This window comes from Bacillus rossius, chromosome 17 (assembly GCF_032445375.1).
Source record: "Bacillus rossius redtenbacheri isolate Brsri chromosome 17, Brsri_v3, whole genome shotgun sequence".
In the NCBI taxonomy this organism is placed as follows: Eukaryota; Metazoa; Arthropoda; class Insecta; order Phasmatodea; family Bacillidae; genus Bacillus; species Bacillus rossius.
The window spans coordinates 25,857,797-25,880,912 of record NC_086344.1 but is presented as its reverse complement, the minus strand read 5'-3'; the positions used below and the strand labels follow the sequence as shown (position 1 = coordinate 25,880,912).

The 23,116-nt window shown below is 38.5% G+C and overlaps 1 protein-coding gene across 1 annotated transcript; it reads right to left on the bottom strand.

Moving 5' to 3' along the window:
* Positions 1-1,664: 1,664 nt before the first annotated feature.
* Positions 1,665-18,916, bottom strand: LOC134540536 (NEDD4 family-interacting protein 1-like). The gene is made up of 5 exons (XM_063383342.1): positions 18,692-18,916; positions 15,328-15,426; positions 9,330-9,582; positions 6,055-6,240; positions 1,665-2,241 (listed from the first exon to the last, which is right to left on the bottom strand). The coding sequence occupies exons 1-5, from the start codon at positions 18,716-18,718 to the stop codon at positions 2,138-2,140; spliced, it is 669 nt and encodes a 222-aa protein (XP_063239412.1). The 5' UTR covers positions 18,719-18,916; the 3' UTR covers positions 1,665-2,137.
* Positions 18,917-23,116: the final 4,200 nt, after the last annotated feature.

Genomic DNA, 23,116 nt, shown 5'->3' with positions numbered 1-23,116 from the left:
GTGGTCGTCCAGGCTGTGACAGGATTCCTCGCGATAAACCTCAGTAACAAGATCGCGTCTTCGTACCTTCCCCATCCACTCCGCTCGAGACGCACGCAGTGCACGTCTGGACCTACCCACGTAGGTACTTAATCTGTATGTATCGTTATAGAGTCGTCTACGCATACGTCACGAGTCGCGTACGTGCTACGAAGCACCACTGAACTTTTCGTAACCGGTACGATTCGCTACGGGACTGCATTCGCTGTTACGCCGGTTCTCATTTTTTCTCCAAGTGTTTGTTTCCGGGAGTCCGGGTCGCGGCAGAGGACGACGCTCGTTTCGCGGCGTGCTGGCCAGGCTGCGACAGGATTCTTCACGGAATAAAAGGAGCTCGTGAAAACGGACAGCATCATATTATCCTTGTTACCATCTACCGTTCCTTCCACATATGCAAAGTTCCCTCCTGGTCCCTTATTTTCCCGGCCACGTTGGCCTGAACTCCACTCCCTCTCCGACGAGAGCTACGCCGGCAAATGACAGTTCACAACAGGGAATTAGGGGCCATAGGTCGAGGGACATCACCATTAAACATTTAAAATGATTATATACTTATAATTGCCCTGACTGTTAATAGTTACACTTATTACTGCCTGCTTGAAATATTATATATTTGGCGTGTTAAGGTTATGATTGGCTTAGCATAGCAACATGACATTCCATAATAATACATGACACACAAAAACATATACAAGTTATGGTTTTGTTATCTGTAAACACCAAAACAGAATCTGCAGGTTACCTGCAACAGTCTCGGCGAAACGTAAACTAACCAGAGGTAATATTAATTTCAGTAGCTCTGTACCACAGCACCAGTACAATAGACTGTTTTCATACAAATGTATGGAGTGTAAATTCTTAACCCTACGACCTTTCAAATGACGAGAGATAATCTGTGCAGAGAACGCCCATTGTAATACACGTGGATTTGAATTTCGCGGGAGTTCTTTAGGCTGAGCCACTAGGATCGCTGCAGTCCAGTGTTGCCAGCATTCGTCAAGTTAAATGGCCCGAGTTTCCTATTATTGTCCTACTACAATATTTGGTACAACCAATGTGTCAACACCATTGATTAAACAAAGATGGTGAAAAAGCAACTAAATCAAAACAACCGTGTCCATAAAAATAATGTAAATACAATCTATTTTATTAATTATGATACATATTTAGTATTGACACATAACCTAAAGAATTTACGATAATTCCTTCCAAATGTGCCAAATCATGATAAACAGCTGGTTTTCAATGCAGAAATTAACATTTTTAAATGCTTAAATTCACGTTTTTGTTTGCATTATAGCGGCAGCGAATTTTTCAGGTCTCCATGTATAAGTTGCACAAAATTAAAGAATCAAAAATGTATGCATTAGTATCTAACAGCAAAGAAATTTTTATCCAATTCACATAAAATACATAAAATTTTTACCTTCAAATTCTGCAGAGCAACACACAAGTGATGCAAACAAATTTCAAAAATTTTAATAAAAAAAAATCTTTAATTATGATTATTAGGAAAATAAAATAAAAGATTCCTTAATAAATAATAAGAATAATTTAGAGCTTTTAGCACGAAAATACCTACATTACATCATAAGGGACGTGAAGGTAGAACAGAAATGAACAAATCAAACACTACGTGAAACTTTATTAAATATCAAGCTTGAATAATTATGTTACATGTAGATGTATGCACCATTGATTAAAAACATTAGAAATAAAAATCCATGCGATATACAGTGACACACAGAAAAGGCTAAATAAAGGATTTTTTAAAAAAAAGAAGAAGAAGCTTTTTAAAAATCACATCTCATACTGCAAACACCAACACTAGTGATAGAGGTTTTTTTTTATACAATAAACATTTTTTAACATCAGTTGCTATAATCAGTCAACTTAACTAAGATGCAGCACATCACTTAAAAAAAAAAAATAATTTACAAATTTATATATGTGTAAATCACAGCTGTTCAACTACCGTAACTGCTTAAACCTACGTGGGGAATCTTGCTCATCATCTTCCTCTCTATGCAATCAAGTGTACTAAAAGTTAACATGTTGACTCCCGACGCCCGGAGCTGCCAAGTGGAATGTGGGACGCTCAGTAGAAGAACAGAAGCCGCTCCTGGGCCGTGCCGGACAGCAGGCGCCACCCGCGCTTGATGTTCAGGTACTGGATGATGGCTCTCACGCAGATCAGCAGCCCTGCGCAACAGCACGGGCCAATCAGCGACGACCATCGTCTGGTCTCGGGGGCTCAGACTGCAGCACGAACCAAGCGGCACACCACTCTGCTGCCAGACTGATGCCATCCCGCTTGTCAACATTAAAATTAATATCTTGTGTACGATCAATAATCATATAAAGTTTTATTTTTCTAAGACCATAACTAGTGGTGCACCGATGCGGATACCGATGAATCGTAATCTGCGATTATGGGTACTTTCCGATTAATCGTAATCGGCGATTATCTTAATGATTACTTTACCGATTATCTACGTCCCGGCGTAATTAAGTAGGTTTTTACCGTGTAATATTTTGCTACACATTTTAGGACAAAATACAGTAATATTTGTATATATTATAAAATTCATCTAACTCCGTCAGATCTTGATTACAGATATTTCGTTAAGTTTAATAAATCTCACTGCCTCAAACAATAAAAAATACATTTTTCCTACACGTTTATTTACGTTTCGTCTTTTGTTCTGTCTTTTGTTTAGTGGCCTAATACATTAACTATAGCCAGAGACGTAAAATAGATGGCACGCAATCAAAATACCACAAGCAGTTGCAGTGGATTCTATGACAATCGATCTTTTCGAGTCGTAGTAGCGGTTCAAAATCGCGGTCCCGAGTCCTTCTAGAGTTTATCACTGCGTTTTACAAACTCGTCATGGGCGTCTTTGGTAACATTATCCGTTGTTGTGTTATTTGTATGTGACATGAAAAGTGAAAAAGTATTAATAATTTTATATTTTCAGTCAACATAAATAAAATCACATGTGCTAGAATTGGTTTTGAGTCATTTTTCTATAATTATAGTGAGATGGCGAATAGGGAGTTAAAAAGTGAAGTGTGGAAACATTTTTCTATAAACTCAAGTGAACAGAATAAAGCAACATGTTTACATTGTTAAACGGTAATTTCTCGTGGTGGTGGTGGTAGTGGACTGACCAATCAGCAGGGATATACTACTAATAACCTATGGAACCACATCAAGCAAATTAGCACATGATGCATGCGACCCTCTCCCTGCATGGCTAATCCCAACATGACCAGGCGTATAGGCTTCGGACTGAGATGCACTTAGGTCCCTCCCTAACCCTGACCACTCCCAAATACACTTAGTTTTATAAATTGGTGGAGAAGTGGTAGTTCAAGTTGTTTACAATAACAAATATAAAGCACCTCGGACACCCAGAACACACCCCCTCCCCAATACCCCTTTCTTTTCCCCTATTATGCAGAAGAGAAATTTCCTCTGCGCGAACGTGCACAGTCGAAGGAATGTTGTAACTCAAAATGTTAGCACGGAAACTGGTCTTCTTCGGAGCGGCAGACCACCAACTATATTTTCCGGGCGGGCTCAAGTAGTGGCATGATTGCCAAGTTTTGAATAAGCCACGCACCATGCTTTTAAACTCACATTAAAAAAAAAAAATCTCTTTGAATTATTGGATGAATATGGTAATTAATATGCACACACAAATTTGAAAATGAAATATCTAACTCACCTTTTTATAATGAATGGCCATTGAAGAAACCATTACAATGCTGAAACAAACTTATATCAAATAAATTCCCTGACCCATCAAAAAAATCCCTGACTTTTCCAAATTTACCCTGTCTGTGGCCAACCTGCATTTGAAAAATTGGTTACGTATTACCTATTTCAGCTAACCTAACCTAAAATTTGATGTCAAAATGAAAAATTAATAGTACTGAAGTAGGAACCACATAACAGAATAACTAGTACATATAACCAAGTCTATAATGTAATTTAAATTACAAATAATATAAACTATAATTACTTATTTCATGTTTACTTGAGGTTGCCAGTTTCAAGGATTCTGAAAGCTAGTTTTACGAGTTACTCACTTCAAACCAACACCCTTGCAGGTTCGCTGACTATGGTCATGTCATACATCATAGAACATCATGTCATTTTTTCTCAATTTTTGAAGTGAAATCTTCTTTAGCCGTGTTCAGCAATTTTGGTAGGGGTAAAACTTATGGGTTCGTGTCACCGACATGCTAGTGATATAATACCAAAATCATTTTCTTACGCACATTTAACATAGAAATGATGTCATATCACACATTTAAAAACAAAGTTTCAAGTTTTCACTTCTGTCAACAATCCCCATGATGTTTTTTATTTTTTTTTTAAATTTTTATTAAAAAAAAAAGAGTTTAGTTTACAATTCATAAATGATTACCAATAATATTAGTTTTCCCCACTGGCATTAAAACATGTGTGGTCTGGTTTTCCGTTTCAGTTCTTTTGTGAAATATTAACACATAAGCCCTACCTACGTATCCAGGCTATACAAACATTGGAGAAATCGCAAAAATATTCTCCTTGAAAACACTTTGGTCTTGATATCCTTAACACAGCAAAAATTATTAATTCAAATTTTATCACAAACAATAAAATTTTTCTGCTATTTTCGAATAACTATTCATAACTTTATCTCTATTAATCAAAGCGGTTATCTCCAGAATTATTGTAAATAAATTTTAACGTCAGATTTATTGAAGATAAACGCCCACAAAATGAGTAGCTGCGCAGAAAAATGCAGTTTGAGATATAAATACGCATTTTTGCAAACAATTACTATTGATTCTCCTGAAACTATTGAGTAAAAGCTATCAAACTTATATTTAAACACTAGCTGCCTGACCTGGCTTCGTACGGTTGTATTAATGGGGGAAAAAATGAGACCAAATCTCTTATTTACAGTTATAAAAAATGAAATAAAATGAAAATTAATTAATTTTGACAAAAACTTAATACAATGCTTTGTAATGTACCGAAGAAAAAACGAATAGCACAGATGGTTTCCCGACTCTCAAGCACGCAACGTTGTCATGGAGACGAAGTGCCCACTGTTTCCTGGGCTTAAACACCAATCAACATTGATGATCAGTTTATTATTAATTATAAATTATTAAGACCATTAATCAAAATAAAAACTATCCTATCTCTCAAGTTGGAAAAAATTACACATAAATGCCAATTAACATCGAAATCAGTTGACTTGGTGAAGAGTTCACTGGAAACAAACATCAGGACACTGGATTTATATATATTAAGATGAGTAAATACTTTTTTTCCCTTAAAAACATTTTTACAGAAGGAAAAATTCACAAAAGAATTCATAAAAAGAAGCAAAAACTGAATTGTCATATTAAACGTTTCCGAATTATCTGAGGTGCCTAAACATAAACGAAAGCGGTATATTCTATTTCACAAGAAGCAATTCCAGAAATATGTTGCAATTTCCCTCACTTTTCCTGGAATTTCCAGACTTTTACCGGTTTTATAGTCATGTTGCAACCATGAATTTACCATTTATTGATTTTTCTAAGACTATAAATTAGTGTCGTTGACAGTATTACTGTTGTCATTTAAAATAAAAATAATAATATTCCAACGCTAAACACCCATTATTACTTCACAGGAGAAACAATTTGTAGCAGTCCGTCACTATTAATAACAAGGCATTCCATAAAATTATGTTCTATATGCAAAAAATGTTGACAAAAACAATTAAAAACCAAGATGGCATCTTTTAATTACCACTCCTTAGATATAAAAATTGATCATCATCAGATGATGCTCCTGACAAAGACAACAGGAAATTGCATTCATAAAAATCTCGTTCCAAATTACACTTTAAAAATTACAAAGTTTCAGATATAATTTTGCGATAATTTTCGTTGCAATGAAAAGTTGTGCCCGATGCTCATGGCGTGTATCCGGGGGCAGAGCGCACGGAAACAAGAACGTACCGAAGGCCATGATGAGCCACCACAGCCAGCTGTTCTCGCGCGAGGCGAGGTCCGTGGAGTGCTTCACGATCAGCGTCCACTTGGCCAGCGACAGGCCGAACCCGGAGAGGGCCCCGTAGCGCGCCGCGACCGTGTGGCAGAAGCACATCAGCAGCAGGAACCCGATCCAGTTGAACAGGAACGCGACTGGAAACCAGACATGAGGGCACGGCTGCACTGGCCGTCTGCGGCCCACCACATCAAAAATGTCATTCCACTGCTAATTAATCTGACTCTCTTTTAATGTTCACCAAGTACATACAGTGAAACCTCATTTATCCGGCCATCGTCGATCCGGATCTGATTTGTAGACATTTTGTTAACGTTCACATAAAAATGACAATCGTATTCAACAACTATGCAAACAAAGACAGCACATGATAATGTACCTGACAATGCTTTATTCAAATGCCATGCATGCATGTTTGTAACAGAAGAAAGAATTCTTTGCTAAAAAATTATGTGAAATGTTATTTTATTACATGTTTGTAATTTTGTTACGAAACATATTTTTTTATTGTAGTAAATGGTATCTATGCTTATTTAAAATTTTATTTTTTTACTACACATACTACTTAGATTATCCGGATTTTACATTGTCTGGATTACCTTTGGTCCCAGTTCGTTTATATAAACGAGATTTAACCATACACTAATCCCTCACTTAGCATGTCTTCAAATTGCGCGACTTCATTTAATAAAATGGTAATTTTACTGGCCTAGTCTTGAATAGAACGTTTGTAAATTTCAGTTGGCATGACGCCACGAAATCTGCTTCAATAAGGTAAACAACAGATGTACCGTGGCCTACAGTTAGATATATGAGAGGGGGAGGGGAGAGATGCACTGCGGCTATTGGGTGTAAAGGACCAAATATTTTTACGTCCGCGCGTAAGCCGGCGAGCCGTATAGTTGTCATCCGACCACAGACCGGGCCGTGATGTACTCCAGTCTAGCCAGTCGCATGCACAAACACAAGCAACATCTGCCCATTCGCCTGCCGGTAACTGTATGTACGCAAGCACCTGCAGTTGGAATCATAGCGGAATCGTGGCTTCCAAGTGAGAGCTTAATGCATCGTGTTCAAGTATTTGAGACAAAACTAGAAGTATTACGGCATGAGAAATGTCATGAAGGCCACACTTGTGTTGGTCGCACTTTAGTTTTAAGCAAGTCAACTGTGCGCACAATCGTACGAAATAAGGACTCAATCAAACGTTTATATAAGTCTGTTGTTGTTGGTTGTACTAGCGGGAATATATTTGACACTAGATACCGGAGCATAAATGAACAGATGATTCACGCGGAAAAGGTTGTTAAATGAAAGTCGCAACGAAAAAACTAATCATTGGCCTGACAGGATTGGTTTGAACCAAGTGTTGATACATGAACAAGTATCTTTAATTTCTGAAAAATAAAAATGTAAATATCCAGTCAGTAATATCAGTTTCACTGTCAGTAAAGGATGGTTTGGAAAGTTTGTGAAAAGGTAGGTGACGTGAGTGGAAGGGCAAGTCAACCAGCAGACTTACGATAAAGTACTTAACCACGTCATAGAAAGTATTCGATGGTAGGCTTATAAAGATAAATTGTGTGACACATTTATCGTTGAGTGTTATTCTACGCACTTATATTACGTAAAGAATATTTCCCTACACATTTTTTAACACATTACGTAAATTAGCCTTGCTATTTATGGAGACTAATGCTTCAGAAAAAACAATTTCGAATAACACAAACATTTTTAGGAACACATTAGTCATGCTAAGTGAGAGATTGGTGTACATGTAAAAAGATAATAATACAAACATAAATAACTAAGTAAACTTCAATCAAAACCATAGTCAAGAAAACCAAACAACTAATACAGATAATTTAATTGATAAGATCTTGATTAGTATATAATATTTTGTTCCTGTACATCACAAGAAACACTAATGACCAAACTTTTGTTTTATTAGTGTGTTATTAATAATATGTATTAAGATTTCTATTAAAATTTTTTTTTTAAAAAACATAAAAACCACATGGTTTGAATCGTGTTTAAACCAGCCAACCCTGGGAATTGCAGAATGTACTGAAACACAGAATGATGGATAAAGGCCCCCGCCTAATCAGAGGTGTATCCGTGTTAACGAGGCGGGCTGATAAGTGCGAAGCTCACCGGTGCTTCCAGCGCAAGGTCTTCTTGTCATGCAATGACCAACTAAGTATGAAATTTAAGCAGTGACCATTACATCATACTGGCAAAGAAATGAATACATAAAGGAGTAAATGCAAGTCCCTAGAAGCCTTTTCAAAGAATCTGTACCAATATGTTTCATGCCTAAAATTTATTCTGAAAACATGCTTTTCATCCTCTTTCACTCTTCAAAAAAAGACAGTTAAAAAACTACAGGGTGTCTACAGAAGTGACCAAATCAATTTTAGTGACTTTTTAGTGACCTTTTCAGTGACTTTAACTGACCTAAATGGCACCATTTTTTTTTCCGGATATATTTTTTTTTTACTTTGTACTTTTGACTAAAATAATTGAAACTTTTACAAAAAAATTACACATAAGGCATAACAATTATGCCTAAAAACTACCAATGACCACCAAAATTTAAAATGACATGTTATCCTAATGAGAAGATTGTGTATTTACTATACTTATATGGATGCGGAGGAGGAAAGCATCGTTATCGTAACAAGTTGTACGTACCTAGTATACTGTAACATCTATGGTTTGAAAACCTCTGAATCCTCGTACAAATACGAGACTTTTCACACGTCAGGCAATGCTAGACCCGTACGGCCTGTGTCCTAAAAAAACTAAACAGCGAAAACGAACATAGCACGACAATCAGCTTGGCATGGCATTGAATTTCACCACTTTGTTTCATAGTATCTTAATTCAGCACTTTGCTCTTCTATCGCAGGCCAAAACCATACTAGAGAATGAAAAAATATGGCTGTGCCAATTACGCAGTCACTTAGTGTCCAACAAATACACGTGGAAATACGCCGATAGAAAAAAAATTTTGTGAGCTTGTACCGAATTCCGTGACTTTTTAGTGACTTCGTGACCTCGCATCAAAATTTGTTACTTTTTCGTTACTTTCGGGACTTTCGTGACTTGTAGACACCCCGAACTAAATGCGGAACTAGAAATACTCGTCCGCCTTCGGCACGTTCTGAAATGCTTGCCGTCGCCGGAGCGGGACCCGAGACGGAGGGAGGACCCCCGGGCGTACCCAGGAACGCGGTGAAGAACATGAAGTCGGTGCCGAGGAGCCCCGACTCGGCGTCCCCGTCGCCGGCGTCCGTGTCGATGGCCAGGAAGGCGAGCGGGGCGCGGGCGTGCGGGGCGCGGCCGGGGAAGGCCGGCTCGCCCTGCAGGGACTTCTCTCGCTGCACCTCGTCGTACGTGGGCAGCTTGGTGGCCAGCTCGTAGGGCGGCGGGGCCGAGAAGTCCGCCTTGGGCGGCGGGATGTCCTCCCCGTCGCTCTGCGGGCAGGTTGCGTGGACACCGGCACCGAGTATAGCAGGCTGTGTTTCCAGCCTCGCCACACTGCACCCCTCCCCGTGGACACCGGCAGCACTTTCCAACATGCATGAGCTGAAGGAGTTGCACCAGGGTTTACCAACGCCGCAGCGCCGTGAGCTTCCACGTTGCCGATATGCAGACTGTTTCGACGCAAATCTTCCGTGTACTTTCATCCTGCTCTAATCCACTAATCTCTCCGACATTAACATTCCTTAATCCGCTTCAAACATTACATTTTAGTGCTTCACCTACTCTGTATTTATATCCCTTCATTACTAGTGAAAAAATTTCATTTGTGTCTTAAAAAGCTTTTGCCTTTTCACTTCCGTATTCACACCACACTAATTATGTCCAAAATATCATTATCAATATGTAGATTGTTTCGATGCAAATCTTCCGTGTACTTTCATCCTGCTCTAATCCACTAATCTCTCCGACATTAGTATTCCTTAATCCGCTTCAAATATTACGTTTTAGTGCTTACCCACTCTGTATTTATATCCCTTCATTGCTAGTGAAAAATTTCATTTGTGTCTTAAAAATATTTACAAACAGCCGACCTCTCGTGTTCTCACCAGACATTGCCACAAGCTTTTGCCTTTTTCACTTCCGTATTCACACCAAGCTAATTATGTCCAAAATATCGTTATCAATATGTAGATTGTTTCGACGCAAATCTTCCGTGTACTTTCATCCTTCTCTAATCCACTAATCTCTCAGACATTAGCATTCCTTAATCCGCTTCAAATATTACATTTTAGTGCTTCACCTACTCTCTATTTATAGCCCTTCATTACCAGTGAAAAAATCTCATTCGTGCCTTAAAAATATTTACAAACAGCCAACCTATCGTGTTCTCACCAGACATTGCCGCAAGCTTTTGCCTTTTCACTTTCGTATTCACACCAAAGCTAATTATGTCCAAAATATCGGAGAGGTAGGTCCTGGGTGACTTCTTCTGGCATGGCATAGAGCCTACCTACCAGGCGTGAGGTACTGTTTGATTAGCGTAGTGACGACAAGTCTACGAAATAAATCTCTCAACCAGAGTCCATATTCCTAATACCACATACCAACCTCAAAATTCTAACACAATGTTCCGGAAACACAACGAAACTGCTACAAAAATTTTTTAAGGAGAAACGAATAAACTAATATGACATCGGCCAAATGGATGCCATTTTAATATTAGTAGAAAATAAAAAAAGTTTGAATTGTTTTGCTGTACATCTTATTTGAAATGGGGTTTATTTTATTTTAGTTTGGTGGTAATGTTATTGATAGGCCTCAAGATAGTACCTAAGCATTCCACTCATGCAAGCTGTGCACCGTGATTCCTTTTTGGTTGAAAGATCAGTGAAGACTATGGAGAAAACAATACTACCGATGAAACAGCACAGAAATGGGTTAGAGTTTATAAAGATGTCCGCACGAATGTTCATGATTAAGGTACGCAGTGGTTGACCTTCCGTCATTACTGAAGATTTGGTGCAGAAAGTTCATGAAAACTAAAAGAAAACAGACGTTTTACACCATTATTTATGTCATCTGATGAGTTTTTTTTTCAGAGTCTCAAGAAGTGCTTTCTAAGCAATTGGGCAGCAGACTTTTACGAGGATGGGATTCAATAGTTGGTTGCACGATGCGATAAGTGCCTTAATTTGGTGGAAATGATGTAGGAACATAGATCAAGGTTACAGACTGTCATGTAAAAATAAAATTTTTAAGAAAAGTAAGGTACTTACTTAAAAAACATACCACATATATACACTTTATGCAAATTCATTTTTAACATAAACATTACTGAATAATACAGAATAACAAAATTTGTTTATTTTTATTAGGAAAAGTAAAAATTTCAAAAATAGAAGAAAAATATAAAAATTGGCAAAAAAAATTGCAGTCAAAAATACAGAATGCTCAAAAATTACTAAACAAAGTGTAAATTTAATGGATGGCAGGGAGCGGCCAAAAATGTGAGTTTTGTCGAGGAACGTACGCCCTGAAATGGAACCCAGTAATTTTACAGGCCCATACAGTGGGTGAATATTTTAATTTTGCATGCATGTAGGCACCACTCCGGTGCCTGAGGACATACGATGGCAGCACCGGGGCAACAGGATCTGGCTCATCGCCAGTCTCGGGTTGGTAGTGTCAACCATGTATCAAAGTACATTCCCCCTCCACCGTCTTCAACCTCAAAGTGCAGGCGTTGCAGCGGTGAAGTATGCAGTTGACCAATCTTTCGAACTTTCGGGGCGCATCGTGGAAATGTTCGCAAGCAGCCGTTATGCACTGTTGTCATCACAAAACAGTCTCAATCCGAATCACATAGATGTAGCTGTCGATCTTTTAATGTAGCTCACTCGGAAGAAGTCCAAAGGTGTTAGGTCTGATGATCAAGGGGCCAAATTAGAATTTATGCTCAGCAAATTTCTGAATAACCTGAACATGCAGTGTGCCCCACATATCTAACAAACTTATGATTAGGGTGCCTTAATCAAAACGGGATTTTTTTTTGGGTAACTCTGTGTTAGGGGATGAAAATAACTCTGTGTTAGGGGATGAAGATGATGTTACATATGTGACTAAAGGTAAACAGAGTTAAAAGTAATTATTCTCGCAACATATCCCTTTGATTCTCCCAACAATAACCAATTTTGACACACCAAACCAAATACATCACATAACTTTTTAACCAAATAGAATAATTCATTTATACAAAATTATCATATACCATTGGCAACACTGACAACGTACTGCACCTGGATAGTAACAAAGCCCAGGTCCCAGTCCACTGTGTGCCGCGCTATTGGACAGTGCCTTCTGGCAACACCGCCAGTCAGACTTCATGTGATTTAGTCTCTTGAAATAATTCCTTAAGATTGATGGACGGCGTAGAAAGTGCCAAGGATATTATGATTTCTTTTTCTGTTACTGCTCATGCAGACTATGATTTTAAAATTACATTAAAACATTGTTTATCCGGTTTTTGTTGATCCGGATCTCTGGATAATCCGGATCAGATTTTTAGACATTTTATTTAATGTTCACATGAAAAAATTAAATCTATGCAAAACAAAGACAGTTAGCACATGGTAATGTACCTGGCCGTGCTTCATTCAAAAGCCATACTTGTGTGTAAACGAAGAAATTTGAAGAATTCTTTGTTAAGAAATGACGTGATAAGTTAATTTTATATTCTCTAATAATTACTTGTAAACAATGTAGGACATTCATCCTATTAAATTTCGTTACAAAACTTAGTTTTTTTTAAAAGCAGTAAACGGTAAGTTTGCATATTTCGAAATTTTATTTTGTTTATTACCCATGTTACCTGGATTATCCGGATTTTCGATGGTCCGGATTGCCTTTGGTCCCAGTTGATCCTGATAAACGAGGTTTAACTGTAAAGTGTTGTGTGTGGTGTGACATTCCTGTGACATGGCTTTAGTCCACGTGGGGCTACTGTCAGAGACAGAGGCAGTCTAGTTGAACTCAATCAATTTACTTGCTGTAACCAATTACGTACTTTGGTTCAATTGTTTAAATTCTCATTTCAAACATTATTTTTTTTTATCCACGAACCACGACTGCCCTGACACTTTCAAGCAAGGGATATAATTAATTTCCCCTCGCATACTTTTGTATCTCTCACCATGGTGTACGTGGTCAGGCGGTTATTTCAGCTACTGGCCAAATCAGAGAACGAATTTTTTAAATATTTCCACTAGCTTCCCGAATGAAGTTGCTGTGACAGGTAAGCGATTACAACTGCGCAGTATTAATAGTAGTTAGTATGCTCATGAAAGAAACTGCACTTTCCAGTGTGTATCCCGCAACAATGAACCATCCATTGCGATATGACAGAACTGATTCTTTATAACGTTACTTCCTGTCATGATAATTATCGTGGTGGGGGAGGGATGGAGGGGTTGTGATGAGCGTGGTGTCTCATCAGCACAGGGGCGTGCTCACAGGGCCTAAACACGCGAGCCAAACTGGCAGTGATTCTCGACTTGCTAAGCACTGAAGCACAGTGGACCACACTGGCCGGACGGTCCCCGTGAAAGGCTGCTCTCTCTCTGAAAGCTGGCACCGGGCAAACTGAGCCACCACCTATTCCCAACTGGATCTGTCCAGACACTACACACGTTCCCACGAGACCCGGGAATGGAGCCACGTTGACATCTTTATCAGAAACCTTCAACAAAGGCCTCACGTGCCACTGACACCAGAGTCACAAGGGGCTGAAGAGGATCGAAGCGACGGGAATGGGCGGAAAAAAAAAAACTCAAAGAAAATACACTGCTAACTGCGACAAGCGAACCAATCAAAACTCATTTCATTATTCAATTTGATTTTGCCAGGAAATTTGCAATTACATTGGTAGTTTTATTTGAAGCTTTGATCGTGTTGCAAAGTTTTGTGTCCGATACAAAGCTTCGCATCTGTTGCAAAGCTTTAAGATTCGCTCATGAAAACATTTAGTTTTTTTTTGTTGTATATTTCGTTACTTAAAAAAAAAATCAAAAGGTGGCACTTCATTTGCTTTTATGAAGCCCTATACTAATATTATGCATGGTTACTTAATAGTTTTTATTAATGAAATACATAAAATTAGTTAATCACTTAATCAGTTTGAACATTAAAATTTTATTTTACTTCAACCATGTATTTTATCATATAAGTAAAATACAACTTTGCCAAGAATACAGAATTCAATGATAGATATATTATTACAGTTTAATTTAGACTATTCACAACAAATCATATATCAAATTGAATGAAAATTAGCTTAGTTTTTCTTACAAAGGTTCAATATGTGCACCTTTAGTTATTGGGGCACACATTCAACCTTAAGTCCAATTCTTCCTACACTTCGGTTAACAAGTCCGGAGTAATGGAAGAAATAACATCTTCAATTGTCTCTCAACTCTGGCAAATCATTAGGTAGTGGCAGAACGTAGACACAATCGTTTATAAAGCATCAAGAAAAAAAAAAAAGCATTGCATCATGTCAGGTGAACGTGGAGGCCAGCGAGAAAGAGCTATGTCGTCTCGACCATTTACGACCGATCCAACGGTCAGGGACTTCGACGTTCAACCACTCTCGTACAAAAGAGATTCCAACGGGAGGAGATCTATCCTGTTGCCAAAAGTTTAGAGGTTCACCCTCTACTAATTATGCCCAAGTGTCAACATTTTGTGTAGGTGGTGCTGCAAGCGAGGAAACAAAGCAATACTTGTGTGCATGCGCTCATCTAAAACTGTTTGAGGTTACTCTTTAATTGTGACCTTAAACTATCACTCTACAACACTTACAGTAGACATTATTAAAATATATAATTGGGACATTCTTTTATGGACATATGATTTGATGTTCTTTCAACATGCAAGTGTATCTCAGCTCTTCTAAGACATAGTAATCGACTGAGTAAGGAATGGTTTTTTCTGAGTTCCACATGATTAAAATATTATTAGTTATAATTTGCTAACAGGAAATAAAATTATTTAAACGAATCTCTAAACACAGTTGTATGTCTCATGCATCGCATGGTACGCCTGCAAGTCATGCTACCGAGAAGACTGCAACAGAAAAAAGTGTCCCAGTGTGGCAAAATGCTTCCACTATAAACGGAGTCCGCGTGGCCGGAAGGCGGCAGGCAGTACAAAGGGAGGCAAGGAAGCCACACAGCGCTCACCATCTGGTCTGCAGCGGGCACCATGCAGGCTGAAGAGTTGGCCGGCGGCGGCAGAGGCACCGTCTGCTGCTGCAGTGGCGCCGAAGGCAAGGCTTCCGGCTGTCAACCACGAACAACACCCTCGACACTTTCCTACTGGCAAAACTGAAGCTTTCGATGCACCTGATCTCTCATCTCTTCTTACTCCAGTGAAAATGTAAGTATTGATGGAAAAGAAGTCTACAAACCACTGTTAATCAATAACTATTTAGGGTCATTTTAATTATCTTTACATTACATTTTTTTATTATTATTTCTAATTATACACCATAATATCCCTGGGTAAATATGTAGTTTAGCGGTATTTGCGAAAAACAATTTTAAAAAACTGGAAATACTTTTAATAGCCTATATGCTCTTTAAATTCCTCTTTTCATTAAAGCCGGTGGAGATAAGAAATTCCAAATACTTTAGGAGATATCGATTTTTTTAATTTTCATAGTAGGGCGATATTTGTTAAATAAAATTTAAAAATTCTGAAAATACTTTTATTCTATGCTCTTTAACTTCCTCTTTTCATTAAACCCGGCGGAGATAAGAAATTCCAAATACTTTAGGAGATATCTAATTTTTTAATGTCATCACAATACCTGTGCATTCATGCGGAATGCAATTTTGTTTCTTATTTAAGAGTATGAATTTTTTTATTTTTTGCGATGTAGGTGAACGACTACATCATTTTCTACTAATGGCAAAGGAATTGTACCCGCCTCTAACTTAGGTGATTTTTTAACGTTTGAAATTTTAATGTTTTATTCGTTATTTGGGTTTGTTGCACAAGTAATAATTTTAAAAAAAATTATGTGAGTTCCTACTGTCCATCCTTTGTCCCAGTTGGTTTGGTCAGGTCAGTTACATTATAAATAATTTAAAACTAAAGAATAATTAAAATTAATTCACATTTTTTTTTAATGTCACCTTACTTTCAAAGTATTTATAATGTAACTGACCTCACCTAAACGACCATTTTAATTAATTAGGCATTCACGAACACACGGCAAAATAACAAAAATTGTGGCGGTTGAATGGTTACACAAATCTTCTATAGCAAAATTAAGAACGGAGATATCTCCTAAAGTATTTGGAATTTTTTATCTCCGCCGGCTTTAAAGAAAAGAGGAATTTAAAGAGCATATAATAAAAGTATTACCAGATTTTTAACATTTTTTTTCTCTCGCAAATACTGCTCAACTACATATTTACCTATCCCTGGAATTTATTATCCTTCTACAACTGAGCTTTTTGGAAATGTGTCAAAAGTGAAAAACACACTATGGTAAATATGTATTGTACGGATTAGCGCCAAAAAAAATCGTACAAATATGAAATAACTTTCATTATATGCTCTTTTACGTCCTCTTTTCAAAACCGCCTGCGGAGATTAAAAATTCCAATTACTTTTGGAGATATCGCCGTTCTTATTTTGCAATACAAGCCCTATGTAATCATTCAACAGACGCCATTTTATATTTTGCCGTGTGTGCGTGAATGCCTAAATAACAGAAATTTTCCATTAGGTAAGGTTAGTTACATGATAAATACTTCAAAATAAACGGAAATTAAAAATAATATCAATTAATTTTACTTGTATAGTTTTAAGTATTTATAATGTAACTGACCTGACCTAACAAAACGGCACAAAGGTAGATTAGGTCAGGTAAGCTACAGTATAAATACTTTGAAACTGAACGGACATTAAAAATAATAAAAATTAATTTTAATGGTTGTTTAGTTTTAAAGTATTTATAATGTAGCAGACCTGACCTAACAAACCGGGAAAAAGGATGAACAGTAGGAACTCACGTAATTTTCTATTTACGTGATGTAGTCGCTCAACTACGTCGCGAAAAAAATAAATAATAATACTTGTAAACAAGCAACAATGGTGAACGCAGGAAGCCTACGATTCACTCATCCTTCTGGACATACCCGAATACTCACGTTGGCAAGCCTTCTTTCAACAGACGAGAGGCAAATGCCCGATCGTGCATCTACGGTTTTTTTTTTTTTGTTTATTGTAAATAAATATGCAACTCATGAAAACTAATGGTCAATTAGGTTATGTTAGCTACATTAAAAATACTGTGAAATCATGTAAACGGTTTCCTAGCGCTGGATAGCTACATATTAAAATGTTATTTGCTAAGCAACCATAAAATGAATTTACAGTTTTTTTAATGTAGCTATACTTACCTAATATAACCAACCATCCACAGTGTTTTAAAGTATTTTTTAATAACTTCTTGCTAATTTTAAGAAAAGCAGGCTTGCCAACGTGTGTATTCGGGTATGTCCAGAAGGATGTGTGAATCGTAGGCTTCCCGCTGACGCCGCATCAGTGCACAACATGAAAATTAAAAAATTCCATATCTCCTAAAGTATTTGGAATTTCTGATCTCCGCCGGGTTTAATGAAAAGAGGAAGTTAAAGAGCACAGAATAAAGGTATTTTCGGATTTTTAAAATTTTTTTTAAAAATATCGCCAAAAAATGAATATTAAAAAATTCGATATCTCCAAAAGTAATTGGAATTTTTAATCTCTGCAGGCGGTTCTGAAAAGAGGACGTAAGATAGCATATAATGAAAGTTATTTCATATTTGTACGATTTTTTTTTGGCGCTAATCCGTACAATACATATTTACCAAGACCCTCTTGACAAAATTTACCTTTGGCAGCATATCACAAGTTAACCCTCTGATGCAATTAGAAATTATTACAAACGGGTAATTCGAAATAATACAGGAACGTATCTAGTGTTGCAAAATGTAATTTTCATAATTTTATTTTGCTTTGCAGAAAAGCCAAGAGGCAAGATATTTACCATAAATTATTTTAAGATGTAGATATACTTAGAAACGTATCAGTGCCCAACTGAATTATCACAAGTAGGACATAGAAACAATAATATTTTAGTGAACATGAAGACTGTTCTCAAAGTCCTCTCATTTATCCCACATTTAATTCTGCCCTTGCTCCATTCCTTTTATCACTTCATCTCGTATAGGCTACTCCATAAACTGGATGGCACACCATTCCAAAAAGCAGCCAGATCCAACTCATTACCATTCAAATTAACATCAGACATGAATGAGGAGACTTTGCACGAACAGGAATAAGTAAAAGAATAAACTCACAACATTTATGCACCTAAAATACAATTCATCAGAATTAAACTAGGACGAATGTGTCAAATAAAAAGACAAACTACAAAAAAGCATTTGAAAGTGTTAAAATATATATTATATGAAAATATCGATTCAATCACGCGCATACAAAAGAAATGAACCATTAGCAAGTAGCCTATTTACGACCCACTTTACTTACCACCTCAAATCGTATATTTGTATCCATGACACTGTTTTAAAGTACCAACAGAGAAGAAAATTTATTATATTGCTATTTCTTCAATGCTAAATATCAAGTATCACTTTTCCCACATTCAAATTAATAACTTATCTAAAAAAATCTGTCAAAACATCATTTCATTTTATAACAACCTTTCTCCTGCCCGTAGGCCATAGAAAAACCATACACAATAGATATAACAATGACCATAAATATGGAGTTCACTAATAAATATTAAATTGTTTTTAATTGAAATTGGAAAGAAACCATAATTTCATAGGCAAATAATAAAAGGGAATGAAAAAAATGCTTAACTTCTAAAATTTCTAAACAGTGTTGTTCAAATATATTTTAAAAATAAAAAGTATTTTAAATGATACAATTTTTGATATGTTAGGCAAAACATACATTTTTAATATTTAGTTCCAAAAATCCGAAAGACCATTCCAAAAGGATAAGCAATTGTCTCTCGAAAGTGTGTATACCTTAAAAAGGAAATGGTACCACATCAAGGACTGCTGTTACATGGTACATGCACAGGGTATCAGTGTCTAGTGTCCTGCGGATCCGAACATATGCAAACGCAAGTAATATTTCACTTACTTCTAAAGTTACAAGCCTTGTGTATGCCTTGGAAGATAATACGGGCAAGGAGAACCAACATGACAACGATTTGTCCCATCATTCAGACTCTAATACTAAGTACCATGATGAGAAGGAATGTAATAAATTCTTAACTGCATCTCGTATCATAATGCTCACAGACAGGAAAACAAACTCCGCAGCCAGACACTGCATGGATAATACCCTGCTAGAATGTCTGCCACTTTTGGCTAAAAGGATCATAATATACATGTTGATAGTGGTTGTTTATGCCTGGGCAAGTATATTAGGTTTGTTTGACTCGAGGTCTCTTTTTGACCTGTCAACTCTCGGGGCGCCCTTTTCCGGAAGCAGTATGGTGGATGGTCGTTTTACTCGCGGGGGCAAGTTGCTCTCAGGTCACTCAGGTCATGCTCTCGATGCTCCTCCTCTCGAGGAAGAGTTGCGAGGGCAAGTCGTCTGCTGGTTGTTTTGGCGCGACTTTGACGATGGAGTCAATATGTTATCATGCTACATTTGGTGATGACGGTAATATTATAATAGATGACGACATTGAAGCGGAAAAATATTACAATATAACTTATTTGGCGTCCTTTATTTAACAATCAAAAGATTTGCAATAGTTTCCTAGTACAGGTTAGCTTATGCATACCACAGGCGGTTTAAAGTCAGAAAGCAATATTTATATATTTTTTTTACCTTCATCAAGCTCTCTCATAATTTGTAGTCCAATATATGGTAAATCAATAGCTACTTCATCTTCAGATGAATTTTCATTTCCAAAAAAATTTCTCACGATGTCTGCTATATTTTCCGCCATCATTGTTTTACAAGAAATCGCGTTTTCTTCGTGTATTAAAAGTTACCGACTCTTTTTTCCCTCAGGTCAACTTGCTCCCAACTCTTTCAACTCCCGAGGAGCACGAGAGACCTCGAGTCAAACAAACCTATTATATCAACCAAAACATTCAGAACTGAGGTCAGAGCTGAGCATCTCCTGCAACATCTCTGCATTCTCGATAGATTTCTCAAAAGCTTATCCCTCCATCCTTTGCAAGAAGCAATAGTTTGGATACACATGTGTAATCAAGTGCAACATGAAGGGTGCAGATAAGAGTTCCTGCAATAATTCTTCATTAATATGTATTAAATCTATTATGTTTTATTGAGTGTATTGTATGAACTGTAATGTCACAGACATGTCCACAGTGAGAGCACAGAAACATTTTGACGTCCCTCGGCTTCTGGTCCCCGTTTTCCCGTTGAAATAAATGTCCTGTTATGCCCGTACTGCCCTCGTCGGAGAGGTGTGGGTCCAGGCCAACGTGGCCGGGACCGGGAAAGGCGGGACCTGGAGGGAGAGTGAAGTGATTGCGAGGAATGTTGGTAGGTTGTCGCAAGCAGAACACGGCATTAACGAATTTCACGAGCCGTCTTTTATTAACGCTTATAAAGTCCTGCCGCAGCCTGGCGGAACCGTCGCGGAACAAGTGCCCTACCACGGCGACACGGACTCCCTGATGACGGGGCGGTTCTCAACTACGTTTCGGCGCGAATCGTAAAGTTTATTAATGCTAGGCTGACCCAGTGAGAAAGGGCCCGAAGACGGAGCGCTGTACATACGCGGCCCGTTACGTAATGTTCCGTGGACGGCGAAAAGTTCAGAGACTCGTAGCACCACGTTCGCGTTGTAGAAACTGCCCGCTAGACACGTCTCCCGATGACTCGTAAGTTAACAATGCTAAGCTGATTCGCGGTGGCAGCTCAGCTGCCGTGACCGACTGCGGACTGAGCGAACGTTCAATCCCGAGCGCAACGTGCGCGGCTCGCGGAGCAACGAACACGTCTGTCTCCGCTCGAGACCAGGACGCGACTGCCTCTCCCCGCTCGCCCGCGGGCCGGCGCCCGCGGGTGGCGGGGAGGGAGGGGAAAATCGGCCGGCGTGGGAGAGAGCTCCGTCCCGCGGCGCGCCAGGCTGCAATTACATACTATGGCGAAACACTTCAGAAAAAGTTATTGAATTATTTACAAAGACATACACGAGACATTAATTACACAGCGAACTTGCACAATGAATAATAAATAAAATAAGTTAATTACACACATTCAAATCCCTTAATCGTTTACAAATATATACACACTGAAATAAAAGATAAAGTCACATAGAAAAACACTCGTTGGCATGCTAGGGCGCACGCGGGTGCGTCCCTGGCCGTCGCACACACTGGGGTTCACTGGGGGGGGGAAAACAGGCCCCCTCAGGCCCGCGTCGGTGGCCAGGTACGGCCTCTGTATCTGGGAGGGTACGACGACTGTCGTCAATTTCAAGCACAAAATAGCTAGTTCTTCAAATGTCTTAATGTCGTCCAAGAGCTTGTGATATCCGAGATGCACCCATTCATTTGTGGGTAACACTTTGTGACTGAGATAAGTTATATGCACATGCATGTGACATCGAGTAAGGCTTGTGTGCAGTATTGATCGAAGGCAATACCAGTAGGTTGACGTCACTCCCGCTGTCTGTCTAAGTTTTTTAATTGATTATTAATGTTGAAAGAGATCTCAGGGGTTTTAACGGGGGTTCGGCCTCGTGGCTGCAGGCACGCTGATCGAAACCTACCCGGGCTGTTCAGGCCACCCAGGACGCCTTATAAATAAATGGTAAACGATTTGACACGACATTGCACTTTATTCAGAACCGATACACTTATTGGTCCAGGTACTGGCCGCTTCTGTTGTCTGACCGCTGCGACACGCGTATATCTCTACATAAACGGTACGCGCGACCAGGATAGGTTGCCAAGTGGTATACACGGACCTATACCTACAGTAGCCGATTATAAATGTGACAGGTGCGGCGGGTAGCCACAGATCTCCTGTGCTGCAAGAACTTCTACAGGCAGTTACGTTAACATGGAAAACAGCACATACAAACGGACGTTCCAAAGTTATTTGCAATCTAACCTATGGCGAAATATTGAGGTCCCGAAAAGTACGTAACCCAGTACGCTGGAATCATACACGTTACAGTCACTTTCTAATTGGAAATTACTCGGTTAGATTGCACATTACAAGTTATACATTTACAGACGATGAAAGTTAGAAGGCGAAAGTTAGCGAGTAAGAACTCGACACACGTTGCTAAAAGTCTTCGATGATAACAATTAAGTGGCTGTGGAGCCGAAACTGCGTAACTCAATTACGCTGTCCTTAATCTCTGGACACGAAATTACGTAGAAAATGTAAAGTTCCCTGTTGGGATAAAATTAATTAGTTACGAGTCGCACGAAATATCGTGCGACTGGGTGGGGTCGGCGCAGAGCTGGTAAAAAGATTTTAAAACTTACACTATTGCTGATATGTGGATGTAGCGCGAAAGTTGATGGCTCTGCGTTCGCGGAGCGTCCAACCCCTGCGAGCTCCCGACGGTAACTGAGTTCTAGACCGCCCTGCGGCCTCGTGCCTAAACGCGTGGAGCGTGGGAAAACAGATCCGGCCAGTTTTGGGCTTAAAAGACATGTTACACAATATATGATTATAAAACAATTAGACATGATTTCCCTTGAATTAAAAATGTTTTAAATTGTTATTAAATTGGTTGTTTTTTATTTGAACAGAATAATTACGTATTTAATTCGGCGCATTGCCACACCCGGCCGGGCGCTGTCGTCGCTTTGGTGTTAGTCGCGGCGTACTTTTACACACTCGGCGGAAATCACGCTCGGGTGTGTTCGATGCACTTAAGAGGTGTTGTGACATAATGGCCTGTGCGAACCAGAGGGAGCACCGGCGGTCGGCGTC